The following is a 16,009-nucleotide window of genomic DNA, read 5'->3' as shown; positions in this document are numbered from 1 at the left end:
TAGTGTATGCTCTGTTCCGTATCTTTTCTTTGTAAACAGAAACATTTTTTCAATTTTTAAAAATACCTTCATTATGACTCTACTGGCAACAAGTGATCGTCGCCTCCTCTCTGTAGCTCAGATTATTTGTAAAATGAGAAAAAGAAAAGAAAAAAAGAAGTGAGTCGACAAAACGGAGAGGAAAGGAGGGAGGGGAGCCACAAGCTGTCGTATTAATCTGAACATTTTCTCAGATGACGCAAAGACTGCGGCTTTGCCTCCTGCCGCCTCTTCATCTGCACATCGCTCTGCGTCGCTCCCGATGCCTCGCTCCAGTCGGATGGGAGACACTAACGCACCACAGGTAAGCCTGCTCACCTTTTCCCTCATGCATTAATTCAAAAATATCTTTATTTATAATGTTCTCCATGCTTCTACACTGCAAAAACACAAAATCTCACCAAGTATTTTTGTCTTGTGTCTACTGTCAATATTTTAGTGCACTTGAAATAAGACAAAATTATCTTACAGGAAATGTTTCACCAAGAAATATGAACTCCTTAGTATAATTTTTTTATTAATATTTTTAAAATAAGCTGCTGTATCTTGCTGAAAATTTACTTCTAAGTTAGTTTTGTCTTATTTCAAGCATATTAGCAGTAGAAATTAGACAAATAGTTGGTAAATTTTGAGTTTTTGCAGTGTAAGCACTGTAAAATGTACCAAAAATGAGGGTTACACTGCAAAAACACAAAATCTTACTAAGTATTCAAGTGCAAATATCTTAAGACACTTTAAATAAGACAAAACTAAATGACAAGTAACTTTTCAGCAAAATATAGGAGCTTGTCTTGATTAAATAATTTATTAATATTGATTAAAAAGTACAAGTCAAACTGGAACAAACTCAGAAGAGTGACAGTTTTATTTCTAGAAAATTTATAAGATTAATTTTTATAAGTCAGTTTTTTACTTTTGGATGTCATATATTTAAAAAAAAATTCTGAGCTTAATCTCAATATTGTTGACTTGTTTTGGTAAAAAAAACTCCTTTTTTATTTCTATCTATAATAGTCCTAATATGATGTTTACAAAACTAACTTACTAGTAACTTTTCAGCTTTGTATTGGAGTTTGTTTTAAGTCAATAATTCCTTTATATCGATTTTAAAAAGTATTTATTCCATCTGCAGATTACTGAACGTGTAAAAACACATTTTCCTTCTGTTATAAGTGAAATAATCTTCCAGTGAAACTAGTATTTTTTTATCAATATAAAGGAATTATTGACTTAAAGCGAGCTGCTATATCTTGGTGAAATGTTCCTTGTAAGTTAATTTTGTCTTTTTTAAAACGTAGAAAGATGTTTACACCAGAAACTAGATCAAAAATATCTGGTAATATTTTGTGTTTATGCAGTGTATAGAAGAATAATGAAGGATAATTTACTTTATGGAGGCAATAAGCTGTGTGAAATTCAGTTTTGTTGGATTGGGAAGAGCAGATCCAAGTGGTAAAAATGGGGGAAATGAGGGAGTTTATTAATAGCAGGGCTTTACGGGGTGAAGAGAGCAGATGTGATAGACAGTCTGTGCTTAAGGAGTTCAAACAACAGATTAATACACTGCGATTATCATCCAGTCGAGGGGAGGGGTGTGTATCTGACATGTGTCCACTGAACACAATCAATTACATGCCAGGGTTTTGTCTCACTCACCCACACACGCACACACACACACACACGCAAGCACAGTTGCATCCAATCTAAAATCAGGACAAAATCCTGGAGGTACCTGAAGCCCAAATGATTTGGGTTTTTCAACATAAAACACATAAATATACATAAATAAATAAACTATTTTACGGATTTCTGATTCCACAGAGTAAAAACTATGTACACACGGAAGAATATCAGCTACTGTCTTTTTTTTTTCTTTCATTGTCAGATATTATTTCAATCTAAAATAGGAAATAATTCTTTAATATTGATGGCAGATTATTTGACTTATGACAAGTACTTTTTCATTAATATTAAGAAATTATTTGCACACAAGTATCTGCTCCCATCTACCTACTGGAAAGCAAAAAGCTGCTCGCTAACAATGATTAGCATTGGTTTTAGCTGCTAAGTTGTCTAAGTTGTCAATTTAACATGCTAAATCTTAAATGTACGCCTGCTATGTAAACAAAAAGATGCCATGCTTTGCTACTAATTGTCAACACTGTGACAACTAGATAAAAAGGTCAGGAAAAGTTTTAACTAAGAAAAAAATAGTGAGGGAGAGGGAAGTAGCTCAGTTATGCTAGCTTGACTTTGACAACCTCAGCTTGTAGATGTGCTGTGGAATTTGGTGTTTCAGTTCAGATAAAAAAAATTTTAAAAGCAAACTATACACCATCTCTGACAGACCATCAGTAGGCTCTGTTTAAATTAGCTAATCAACAACCACAGTTTTATATTAGCTAGTAGCAGCGGTAGCTAGTAGCAGCGGTAGCTAATCTATGCGCTCCATCCTTGTGTCTGTGTGCAAAACTTCCAGATGCAAACAATAACGCTCCAGGGGTCCATATCTTACTGAAAAGTTACTTTCAAGTTAGTTTAGTCTTATTTCTACTATTCACATTAAAACTAGACCAAAAATACTTGGTAAAATTTTGTTTTTGCAGTGTATCAATAAATATTTATAATACTGATTAAATAGATTAGCTCTTTCTAAGCAGAAAAAAGTGAAAAAAATCATCCAACAAGGAACCAAAAGAGAAAAAAATGAGCGATTTATTCAGATTACAATGAATTTATCAGAAAATTTTCTGATTAAGATCTTATTGGTCAGTTAAAGACGTCTGGACTTTAAAGCAAATATTTCTTGCAGCATAAGCAGAGCTGCTTTCAGGCGTATTTCTGGACAAATGGTTCATATTAACTCAATCACAGACTGTCGCTGTCAGGCTCACATGGGCCTGTACTTTTTTTAACCCTTTATGAAACTAAATAAAACATGCTAAAGTTATAGATATAACATCATTCGTTTTTGTGTTTATGAGAATGTTTATTAGCCTTTTAAACTGATGTATAAACACAAGCAGTTTATGTCAGCTGTCGACAAATTATGGCACTCCGTACTCCGCCAGTCTGCAAAATGGAGGCGGCAAAAGTTGGAGGAAAACGCCAGAATCAGTTGGTTATTCAACATTCAATATTCAATTAATGTAAACATAATCATAAGACAATACTTTGTGAACTTGGCACCTAAAACTTAACCAATGTATGGAAAAACTAAAACTACCACCCCAACTAATACAAACTGAACAATATTTAACTAAAGGTAACTAATAAAAAATAGCTAACAAGCTACAAGAATTAGACAAGCAAAAAGTAGCAACGAAATAATACACAACACTACAAAACACAAAATCTTACCAAATATTTTAGTCTAGTTTCTAGTCCAAATATCTCAGTACATTTGAAATAAGACAAAACTAACTTACAAGTAACTTTTCAGTAAGATATATGAGCGTGTTTTAAGTAAATAATTCCTCAGTATTGATTAAAAACAGTAATATTTCCATTGGCTGATTATTTCACTTATTATAAGCCAATGTTCCCATATTGAAAGTGAAATTATCTGCCAGTGGAACCAGAACTGGGTTGCCAGGTGATGGGCTGGGTTGCCAGGTAACGGCGCCAGTGGAACGTTTACATTTTCTCCAATATGAAGGAATTATTGACTTAAAACAAGCTCATATGTCTCACTGTAAGTAAGTTTTGTCTCATTTCAACTGTACTAATTCATTTAAAACAGAAACCAGACCAAAATACTTGGTGAGATTTTGTGTTTTTGCAGTGCTATAATGAAAACTCCAGAACTATTCAATGCCTGGTTGGACGGAGCCGCCGCTGTCTGACTGGCTCCGGTCCAATTCCCTGCAGGTAAAACTTGTTTACTTAATGGATCCTGAAAAGCTGACTTGTGTTTACTGATAATGATTGCAAGCTTTAAGATTAGAATCATGGTTTAAATGGTCCTGCTGCAGATTACGCTTCAGATGTTCGGTTGGATGTTCAGAAAAATGCTCAGGGATGCTTTAGCATGTGGACTGAAGTAACCTCTACACTGCAAAAACAGAATCCTAACAAGTGTTTTGGTCTAATTTCTTACTAAACTTGAAGTAAAACAAAACTAACTTAAGTCATCAGCAAGATATAAGAGTTTGTTTTAAGTCAATAATTCCTTAATATTGGTGAAAAGGTACTTGCAAGACAAGATATTTTTCCCACATTATTAGTGGGAAAAATATAGATGAAAAATCATCTATATCAACAAATTATTGACTGAAAACAAGCTCCTGTTTCTTGGAGAAAAGTTACTTGAAAGTTAGTTTTGTTTTGTTTTTTTAAGTACAAATTTATATTTGATAGAAACTAAGCGAATCTTACATGGTAAGATTTTGTGGTTTTGCAGTGTTTAAGAAAAGACAAATCCTAAATTTCCATCATCTGTTCTTGTTGAGCATATCTGGATGATTTATTTCCTAATTTTGCACGTTCAAACTGACAAACAAATTGTCCTTCCAGTCTTGTTAGACTTGCAGAGCGTCACTGCAGCCGCCGTCCTCCTCTCGCTCTGTTAAACGGGTTCTGGCAGCGGGGTGGGGCGGGGGATTACCTCTCGATCCTTTTCGCAAAGCTCACACCAAACAATCAACCGCTGGAAAATAATCCTCTGAGACGCACAGACACTCGAACACGCCTGTAGCTGGGATGACCACAGATGTTTCGGCAATCATTTACACAGAATCTGCACTTCAAGGCACCTCGTTTTGTAGCTGTAATATATCAAAACTTCGAGCTTTGTCTCAGTTTTTGTGGTTAAACCAGCCACGTTTCAGAAGGTGTTAAAAGAGGGACGGCAGCACAAGAGATTAGTTTGAATGAAATCAGTTATCAAGGGATAAATTCAGAGGTTTAGAAGCAAGCTGATCCTGTATTTTTCTCAGATTAAGATTTATTACACATCAATCAAGGATTATCCCAGAAACCAACCCTCTGAGCTTATAATTAACACAGTAAAGAGTAAATGTACAGTTATGACTTCAAACAAAATAATTACTAATTAAATAAAACTAAATACATTTCTGGATTTACTAACTCACAGAAAAAAGACACAAATATTAATCATAACCCAGATTAACGCCCATCTTTAAACTCTTTTTAGACTTAATAATATTGTGATTATTAATTTTTCTGTTCTCAAAACTCCCCTTCTTTGTGTTAGTGTGATATATTCTTTGTTTTGATCTGTTTCTGGATCCTTTGACTTCAAATACTGCAAAAACTCAAAATCTTACCAAGTATTTTTGGTCTAGTTTCTGGTACAAAACTCTTAGTACACTTTAAATAAAACAAAACTAACTTACATGTAACTTTTCATTAAGATATATAAGCTTGTTTTAAGTCAATAATTCCTTAACACTGATTTTAAAAAGTACTAGCTCCACTGACAGGTTACTTTGCTTATAACTGGACATTTTTCCATGTAATAAGTGAAATAATCTGCCAGCGGAACAAGAACTTGGTTGCTAGGTAACGGACTGGGTGTGGCTGGGTGTTGCTAGGTAACGGTGACAGTCGAACTCTTACTTTTTCATCAAAATGAAGGAATTATTGACCTTAAACAAGCTTCTATATCTTGCTGAAATGATACTTGTAAGTTAATTTTATATTATTTCAAGTGTACTAAGATATTTACACTCGAAAGTTAAACCAAAAATACTTGGTACGGTTTTGTGGTTTACCCATGTACTGTCTGTTTTATTTTGTTCCTGTATTTATTTATTTATTTATTTTTAAAAACTAAAGTTATTAGAAAAAAAGGACAGGGAGCGAGAACACAAGGAGAGGAAAGGGAACTGCTCCTTAAATGTTCTTCACCTCTTCAGAATAAGAGCATGAATATAAACGTCTAACTACTTGAAGAAGTCTTAACCAAAACTTCAACACAGATGTCAAACTTTAATCAACTGAGAGTTTAAAAAACAACCGAGTAAATTTAGAGTTTATTTAGTGAGCTTAACTGTTTCAAAGTTAGCTAAAACGCTAAGTGAAACATTAGCTCTGCTATTAGCGCATTAGCAGACGTGAGCTCAGGACTGTTTGTAGATAAAACTAACTCCAGGCTGTTTTTACATTAAAAGTTTCAAATATGTGATCATTCTGTTGAATCAAAAAGTTTTAACACATAAATTAATGTTCAAAGTATTATTTTAGAAGCTTCTCTGAATTTCTGAATAGGTTGGATGATCCGAATAAGGAAACTCAGACAGTCCAACTTAAAAACCTTCAAATATGAGGTTACTGTGGCAAAACCTGAGTTTAATGAGGTGAAAGGTCAAGCCTGAATTGTCCCATTCACTACAGTCTTATTTAATATTCTCTCCTAATTCTTGCCATATTTCCTGTTTTAAACTAAATTGTTTAAAATCTTACAAAAATGTTTCTACATTGGTTTCCACTACAACCAAAGCCTTTGTGCTGCAGTATTTATTTATTTTTTTTGGCTGCTGTTTTATCTTAATATGACAGTTTTTTAGTTTGCACCCACCAGTAAAATGTTTTAGAGTTTTCTCCTTTTTTCCACACCTTTAAAGATCAGAAAACATTCCCAAATCACCTGCAAGGAATCAAATTTTCCCTCCTTCGAAGCGAGAAACCTCTTGTTCTCCAGCCCGAGTTATAATACCTGTGTCATGTTTGGAGAAAATCCAGGATTTACTTTAAGCTGCTTGACCTATCTGAACGCGGCGAATTGAATTTCTGTGTTATTAGGGATCCTAAGATGTAATGCGATATAACAGGCTCGTCAGTTCTGTTGATATAAATTCAGACTTTCCAGGCAAGATTTTAGAGACGTAAGAAGTCGAGCCAACAGGACGCGCCGATTCCTCGATTATTGTTTTTCCACATCTAGAGGCAGCTTTGAGTATTAGGGCCGCCGTAGATGGAAACAGGGGGAAATTTCTGCAAAAAAACCCCTCAGAAATGTACTAGAAACACTGTGGAAATATGAAAAGTTAAAATGTTTGACTTTTGAAACTCATTTCTGAGATTAATCTCAAATTAATTTTTGAATTTTCAAACTAAGATATTTTCTTGCTTTTCTTTTTCTATTTTTTTAGAACATTTCTGGGATTTAATTTCAAAATCGTTTTTTCAGCAGAAGTTTTGACATTTTTTCTGGAAAAATTCAGATTAATCTAAAAAAATTGATTTTTTTGAAGCAAATTTTTGAATTTTCAAGGTCAGAAAGTTCCTTGTTTGTCTATACAATTCATAAGATTCATCTTAAAAATGTTCAACTTTTCAAAAACAGAAATTTCCAGAAACTTTCTGAGATTATTCTGAACATTTCTGATTTTTGTTTCTAGAAAATTTGTAACTTTGCAACACAGAAATTTTCTTTTCTTTTTTTTAAAGAAAATTCTGAAATTAATCTAAAATATTTTGGTGGAAATTTGCTCCCTTTTTCTATGTAAAATGTCTCGAATATCCCATTGCAGCTTTGAGTTTCTGAATCAGGAGGAAAATGTTGACATGTTGGCTCCTCCCCTGATTTTGAAACAATATCAGATTTATTGTTGCCATTTGAAGAGGACACTGTGAAATCTTACCAAGTATTCTTGGTCTAGTTTCTAGTGCAAATATCTTAGTTTTGCCTTATTTCCAGTGTACTAACTAAGAAATATTTTCTCAGCAGGTTACAGGAGGATATTTTAAGTCAATAATTCCTTAAAAATGATGAAAAAGTTCTAGTTTATTAGCAGATTGATTCACTTCTAACATGGAAAAATGTTTTGTTATGAGTGAAATAATCTGCCAACAGAAATTTACCTAAAGGAAGAGCCCATACCTTCTTGAAAAGTTACTTGTAAGTTAGTTTTGTTTTATTTCAAGTGTCTTAAGATATTGACATTAGAAACTAGAAGATAAATTCTTGGTAATGTTTGGTGTTTTTATAGCCTTTATTCTGGTCTCATCGCTTTTCTATTTTAGTTTTTTATCCCCCATCCAAATCCGTCCGGCTCTAACTACCTCGTTTCTAAATGATTTTCCCGATAATGGACCTTTCCGCCTCAGATTTGTGTAAATACGACCATGTGGCCAGCTGACATCACCAAACAGTGTTCATAATAAGAATGATGTAAAGATTGGAAAGAGGATTTGCGATGACTACAACAGAGTCTCCCTCCCTCCCCCCTGCGTTTCTCATAACTCCATTCATCGAGGATTACATCTCTTTCCACTGAAACTTGGCAGGACACTAAAACGCACCGTTTCAGTTCAGTACTCGGTCTGGCAGACAATACAGCGGCGCTGAGACGATGAAGGCGTGGAGATGAAACCCTAAAGGAAAACAAAACAGTAGGTGACCTTAGATTACTGCGTCGTTGGTTCGTCATTCACAACATGATGGATTGTAAATAATGACAACAAAATACAGCAGATTAATGCTAATGCAGGTGGTAGACTTTGGGTTTTGTCGTGAAGATATGTTCAGTTTTTAGATTTGTCTTTACCTGGTTGTGTTTTTAGTTTGTGGAAATTAACTATTGCCCCAGACTGCCAATCCTAATCCAGCCGTTCTGTTCCAGGATGACGACACATTCCAGCCCATTTGTCTGTAGGTCAGTCGCAATAAATCAGATAATCAATTAATCGCATGTTGAATTAAAATGAGCTCAATAATTTCCATTTGCAGGATTTATCGTTTTTCTCTTTTTCTACAAAAAACTGCATGACAAAAGCTTTCAGTTTGGTGCTTTGGTCTGATTGATTGAAGGATAATTTTATTTACAGAGACTTTATTATTCATTTTATTTGTTATTTCTGATGGTTTGTTTATTTATTTTTGATATTTAAAATGTCTTCCAGTTCCAGTGTTAAATATTTATTAAAATGTAAAGTTTATTGATCTTTGTGTTCTTGCATTAGAAGGACATTATTATTATATTAGTTGAAAATTGTCTGAAAACAGCAATATTATTATCATATTATCATGACAGGCCTATTTGTGCAGGTTTGCCCTATTTCTGCAATTTAATGCAGAAATAGGGCATTAAATTGCAGAAAACAAATTATTACTGATAGTTTCATCAGTAATAGTTGCGATTCCAACACAAATGTGTGTAAAACTTTGTAAGTATTCCACTAATGTTGACACAACACAATTTTGTAATTGTGGTGTTTCCATTAAATAAGAAACAGAATTAAAATCACACATGAATAAGATTGTTCATGTCATAAATCATTAAAAAACACGCTGCACCATCATCCTCCAACTACTTCCTGTCGTCGTCTTCTTCGTGGTTTCTGCCAGAGGCAACATCTGGTTGTTGGTCATGTGACATTTGTGATCCGAAAAAAACTGTTTCCATTGCAGTTTTGCGAAATACACCAATTTCAAGATGGCTAAAAAAAATTACGTGTTTTCAATAAGCAAATTTATTTTCAAAATGACAATTTACACAATCAATGGATAACCATTGACCGCAAAGAAATCACACAGTTGTCCGTTAAATAAATAATTCCTTTGATTCGAATACCTGTCAGAAGAAAGCCTTTATTTTTGTTTGGCTACAGTCTTTCCTTGAAGCCTCAGTGTACGTTTCCTGCACAGCGGTATTTACCTCTAATTATTTGCAGATTTCCTTACGTGAGAATGCTATCACCCCTCCAAAAACAAAGTGTAGGCCAACTATTTTAAACTTCACGTGCCTAAAGCAAAGGTTTAAGCAGAAATATGTGGCTGAACTCCAATCTCCCCAGGATAAGCTGCCTCCTGTGAATGGGAATGGAGAAAGTGGATTTAGTCCCTTGAATCTGAAGTTTAGCCAAAATGAGCTTCCTTGTAGTTTTGAGCATCCCAAAACTTCCTGACGGGGCAACGGATCCTTTCTAGCCTGGCTATGCCATGGGATCAGCTGGGAAGAGGAGTATCTTAGTTACCTGCCTTAAAGGTGACCTATTACGCTTCCTTGAACAGGGAAGGATATAGGTCTCTGATCTATAAAAACGTGTTACTTGATTTTGCACAAAATCTTTCTCAGATAGTGAGATTTCGGTCTGTTCGGTTCAGAATGAGCTATTTTAGGGTCTCTGTCACTTTAAATCCAAATAAGCTGCTGCTGGTCACGCCCCCAAACTCAACGTTCACACTTGCACATCAAAATGGCTGCAGACAGACGCGCAATTATACCACCATACATCTTTGAAAAGCAGAAGTGGAGCCTCCTGCACAACCAACAAGAATGCAGAAAGTGGTTTCTGGATGGTGAGTCAACAACAAAACACTTGTCTTTTCCAGGTAACCAAACATCCTGGAATTATGACTGGGTTGCTAGGTAACAGGCCTGGGCTTGTCTATGGTTGCTAGGTAACAGTGCAGTCCGTTGAATGTGATGTTACATTTGGGAGGATTATGGAATGGCTCATTTTCTAGACACCAAAAAAATACTAAACTAACACCAGAAAGTGACTTGTTGTTTCTTTTAAGCGCCTCAGTTGTTTTTAGAAGCAGTAGAGATCAAAATGGAGGCATACATAGGTGCAAAATATGAATTTTGCCCAATAGGTTCCCTTTAAATTTACCTTTATTTTGTTGATGAAGATAAGTCCTTGTTAACTTCAAATTTTGCACGATTTGCACTTCAATTTGGGTCTAAACTGCTTCTAAAAACAATCCAAGTTGTTTTATTGCAATATGTTAATGTTTTTTGATGCCTGGAAAATCAGCCGGTTCAAAAACCTCTCAGTGGTGACATCACAAATCAAAAGCTGTCCAAACCGAGCTCCAGCACATTTGGTCAGCTGGATTTATCACTGTATAAGCTGTACAATGGTTGCTGTTGTTGACTTACCATCCAGGAACCCATTGCTGAATTCTTGTTGGTTGTGCGGGAGGCTCCACTTCCGCTTTTAAAGATGTACAGTTGTTTAATTGTGCATCTGTTTGCAGCCATTTTCCCATGCGAGTGTAAACCTTGAGTTGGCCAGCAGAAGCTTATTTGGATTTAAAGTGACAAGAAACCCGAAACTAGCTCATTCTGACACTGAACAGACTAATATCTCATTATCTAAGAAATTTGAAAAATTAATGAATGGGGTTTATATAGACCACTTACCTTTCCTAACGTGTCCAATGAAGCATATAAGGTCACCTTTAAGCCTGGTCCTAAATGTAGGCAGGGTGTCTGCCTCAGGTTAAAACTTTGAGCTGGTTTCACAGCCTGAGAAATGAAAGATCTTAATGAATTTGTGCGCCAGAGGGCCAATATATGAGCATTTATGTGTTTGGATGGATGAAATAACAGAAAAGTATCTTTACCTTCTACCTCTGTGACACCGCATCAAATAAATGGGAAACTTCTCCTCTGATGTTACATGCAGAAAACATGGCCGCCTCACATTTACCAGCAAGTCACTTGTAAGAGGAGTCGGCATCTGGATACAGTTTGTGGTTAGCGATAGCTGCCAAATTTGCCAACATAAGCCACAAAGAGTTGAGGTCTGGATACAATAACTCCACATGAAACTTTATGCAGACCACTTTAAGCCATACTTATTGAAACAACTCTGCATTTTTTTTCTTTATAAACTTGTATAAAAATGCTGAATTCCTCAATTTTCTCAATGCAGAAGCAGCAAAGACTTTAATGTTTTATATTGGTCCAAACACTATCTGTGATTAAGACTCCGTGTTGCTTTTAAAGCTCTCACACAGCAGGTGAGGATGCCGTTGACGTGTAAACTGCATGCTAAGTATTGTGAACTGTCATTATGAATTATTTCATCCTCAAAGCATTTTGATTGCCAGAAATAGATTTAAAGTTGTTTTGTCGAGTGGGACCAGGCCCAGAAATACTTTAAGAATGACAGATAAGTCAGGCTCACTCATCTCAACACCAGGAGCTAAAAGCAGTTACCCTCAAGTACACTTAAGGTTGAAACCCAACATTTACCCTGTGGTACCCTGCAGATGCAAGGCAGTAAAGTTTTATCTCAAACAGAAGGTTGGTATTCTTTAAATACTCTGTTACACAATGGAGAGACTGCATAGGCCTTCAGTAGTAAAGTGGAACATTATTGATTTATCATCTTTCAAGACACAGATCACAAAAAAGTTAAACACACAAATTACATACAGAAAATTAAGCAAAAGCAATGTATAAAACATGGAGTTTTATACTTAATTTAAGTTTATTTGATAGGTACAGACACAAATCAACATAGACAAACTGAACAGAACATTGGTCCCATGTTTGCATCAAAGTGTTTATAGCACAAGTTAATTTAGAAGGGAGTTACTGTGTAAAAGTCACATTTTGCATGTTTTTGTAAAAATGCTTAAGCCAAAGTGCTTTAAAAAACCACACTTATGGTTTTTGGCAATAAGTTAATACTTTTCATTGTCTGTGAAATGAAATGTTTCAAAAACTCCCAGAATGTAATGTCACAAATCAGCAGGCAGAGTGCCGTCACCTAGCAACGCCAGCAGAATTCCGCCCGTCACCTAGCAACCTAAGTGGACCTCCAGCTTGTCAGCTGGTTTTACCTCTGTATGTGCTGCATAATGGCTGCTGTTTTGTTGTTGACTTACCATCCAGAAACTATATGCTGTATTGTTGGTGATGCACAGTTCTGTAACTGTGCATCACCAATAATTGCACATCTGTTTGCAGCCATTTTCCTGTGCGAATGTAAAAGTTGAGTTTGGGGACCTGGGCAGAAGTGTTTTTATTTGAATTTAAATTGACAAGATGCCCTAAAACATCTCATTCTGAAATGACCAGACTAAAATCTCTTTATCTAAGAATAATTTGAAATAAAATGAATACGGTTTTTAGCATTATTTGACAAGCTAACAAACTTACTTTAAGATTGAAGTTTGAGGATCTTTGTTAAAAGTAAACCCAACTTTCTCAATCTCTCCACAGGCAGGATGACAAACCAGCCGACAACCAACCAGTCCAACACAAAAAAGGAGAAGGAGAAAGAGGAAAACGCTCGAGATGACAACACGGACCTTGCGTACAAAGACGCCGGCCACTGCAGCCGTAACACCCACAACCTGCTGCTCGGACTCACTGTTCTTGGTACAAACCCACTTTACAGCTCAGGCTGCTTCACTGTGTTATTGTGCAAACAACAAGTTTCAGCTTTTACTTCCCATACTGCCTGCTGAGTGGCTAGTTTGTTGTCTTTTCTTTTAAATCATGTTTTGCAGCAAATGTTGCTTAACGCAAATCAAGATGTACAAACTCTGTGATCATTTTCCCACAAGACTTGTGCCGGCTTGTTGTTGTCTTTAGCCTGCTTTTGTAAACACTTAGCTATGTTTCGCCATAGCTGCATTCTTGTAGGAAAAAAAAATCCATGCAGAGCTTGAGAAGTGTGTTATTTTTTGTCTGTAATTTGTCACCAAGATTTAAACTCAGATATGAAGCCGTTTACATTACGGTAGATGGCTCTCATTAGTCAGAGTTCCCTTACATCCAAGATGTAAAACAACTGGCTAGTGACTCCACTCAGAGCCTGTAAACTACATGGACAATCTGTTTTGTTTTATTTTCTACTTCTTCAGCTAAACAGGTGTACAATGATTTTAATTCCTGATTTTTGACTCGGTTGAACAAGTGAACAGAGATATAAATTTCTCTAAGGACTTCTGTTGAAAACTAAACCACAAAAACTTATTTTTAGAAACTTTCAACATTCATATTAGCCCCACTTCTGGAAAACTTTAGCTACTTCTTGCTGTCAAACAAAATAAAATGACTAAGGAGTGTTTATGATTCCTCAGGTGTTGTCATGGGAGTGGTGTTTGGGATGCTGCTGCGCTACATGATGGTGAAAGACACTTCCGCCCTCACCATGGTCTCCTTTCCTGGAGAAATCCTCATGAGGATGCTGAAGATGCTCATCCTGCCTCTAATCATCTCCAGTCTTATCACAGGTGAGACAAATCTGCTAAAGTAAAAAACAATGGCTTCAGTTAGGCTATTTGAACTTTAGAGGTTGATATCTTCTTACAGTAAAATTATTATAATGTTCTTGAGACGTAAACTAACCAAACAAAAATAACATCACACGCAGATAACATGTCATTTATCTAAAACAAATAAATTTTCAAGGGAAAGAAATCTATTGGAGAACCCATCTGACAACATGAAGTAGGCTAAATTATCTAAAAGAGCTTCACATCATGTTTTGTTCCAAAGAAACGCAGGAATATATAAGAAGTAAAGTTATTGACAACATCTGTTAGTTTGGAAAGGGTTGCAAAGCCATTGCTAAGGGCCTAATGAATTGGCTTTGTTGGTTGATAACCAAAATTTCATCAAACTTTATTCGACTGAAAGTTTACAAAACAGCGTAGTAAATTAGCACAATTCATTTAGAGGAAGCTAATCATGCTAAATGTTTTCAAAGTTAGCAAAAACGCTAAAGCACCAAGCAAAAACATAGCTCTAGTATTAGCACATTAGCAGATTAGCTAAAATGTGCTAAACGCTAAGGTGCTAAACAAGACACCAGCTATGCTGTTACTACATTAGCGAATTAGCTACAGTTTTTCCGCCACTGTGTAAGCAAGCAACACTGAAAGCCATTTTCCACAAATATTGGATTAATTACCCTGGTTAATATTAGCGTTCATGATTCAAAACTAGGAAATAAATTAGACAAAAATGGAGAGTTCCTAGTTTGTTAAGCAAAACAACAAAAAACACAACAGTTCATGTTATGAATAGTAAATCATTTTGATAAAGTCTTTTGAGAAAATATTTTGTCGATAATATACTTATTTTTCATGAAATACATAACTTAAATCATCTTTTTAATATACTTTTACTATTTTTGATAATAATATTAGTTTTAATTATTAAAAATGCCAACGAAGCAAAATGAAGAAGCTTTAGTCTGCTTTTGTAAACAGTATATTTCTTCACTTATTTTCACAAGTATACTTTTTCACGTGTCTGTGCTTCTGTTGATAAAATAAAACACACCCCATGCACATTTCTATAAATACTTTCACCACACCCAGAGTGAATAATGGAACTGTTTACCTTGCTAGCAGAGCTTGTAATCCCTTTACTCGGCGACTGGAGGGAATCTCTGCGGATGAATCAGGATGTTTCCGTCATAGTAAACTTTAGTCACTGAGGTGCAGTTTTAGAATTGCATTATATGCTGAATTAAAGTGTCCAATACAACCAGGCTTAACAGTGGCTAGTGCTAGTTAGCGTACATGTTTCACAGGTGAGATAAATCGGTAGCCATATGCTTTAAATCTATATAATTTCTATAAAAAGTACCATATTAAACACAGATAGGAATAAATCTTTGCCCTACTTCTTGTTTTTCTCTTTTTTTTTTAACAAAGCAGGACAATTGTTTCATAAACGCTGGCTTTTGGGTTAGCTTTGGGTTTCCCTGTTGCTACTACATCACTACCACAAGCGGTAGGGTGGAGATAACGTGAGATTGCATTTTCTGCTTGGTGCGTGACCAGAACTGAGCTCGTATTCAGGCTCATTTGCCTAATTAGGTTCTTAAGAATCCAAGTTCCTTAAAATTAAATGGACCATAGCAAAACAGCTAATTAGCAACAGATGCTGCTAGCAAGGTTAAAAGGCTTAAAATCAACCTTTTGTAACGAGAACACAGTTAATAAACCAATAAACTCTTTGAAGCCTTGGAGGAAAAAGTGTTTTTTACTTATAAGGCTACAAAATATTTAAATTGGCAACTTTTAGTAGAAATTTCCCCTAAAACAATCCCACCACGGCTAAGTAATTTTATTTGTCCTGGAATACTTGAGTCATGCTTTAGAGACATGGCACCATTTTCAAAGTCTTCTTTGTGACAGCTGATGGGTACCGGCGGGCGAAGCGGCATGCGGCTCGGGTGGTTGCTGAGACAAAAACCCGGGCGTGGGAGGAGTTTGGAGAGGCCATGGAGAAAGACTTCCACA

General features: G+C 35.6%; 1 protein-coding gene across 2 annotated transcripts in view; it reads left to right on the top strand.

Moving 5' to 3' along the window:
* The first annotated feature begins 235 nt into the window (after nt 1–235).
* The window catches only part of slc1a9 (solute carrier family 1 member 9), a 44,793-nt gene continuing 29,019 nt past the window's right edge, over nt 236–16,009 (top strand). The window contains exons 1-3 of one of the 2 annotated variants that reach the window (XM_015056845.1): nt 236–343; nt 12,969–13,127; nt 13,835–13,987. In XM_015056845.1, the coding sequence (XP_014912331.1) occupies nt 12,974–13,127; nt 13,835–13,987 (307 nt within the window). In that variant the 5' untranslated portion in view covers nt 236–343; nt 12,969–12,973. Of the gene's footprint in view, nt 344–8,192; nt 8,398–12,968; nt 13,128–13,834; nt 13,988–16,009 lie in introns of those variants that run through there. The other variant, XM_015056846.1, reaches the window with a different exon arrangement.

Source organism: Poecilia latipinna, unplaced genomic scaffold (assembly GCF_001443285.1).
Source record: "Poecilia latipinna isolate Pla-1442-1.1 unplaced genomic scaffold, P_latipinna-1.0 Scaffold1412, whole genome shotgun sequence".
Classification (NCBI taxonomy): domain Eukaryota; kingdom Metazoa; phylum Chordata; class Actinopteri; order Cyprinodontiformes; family Poeciliidae; genus Poecilia; species Poecilia latipinna.
Note: the sequence above shows the minus strand (reverse complement) of the source record. Positions and strands in the feature narration are given on the sequence as shown.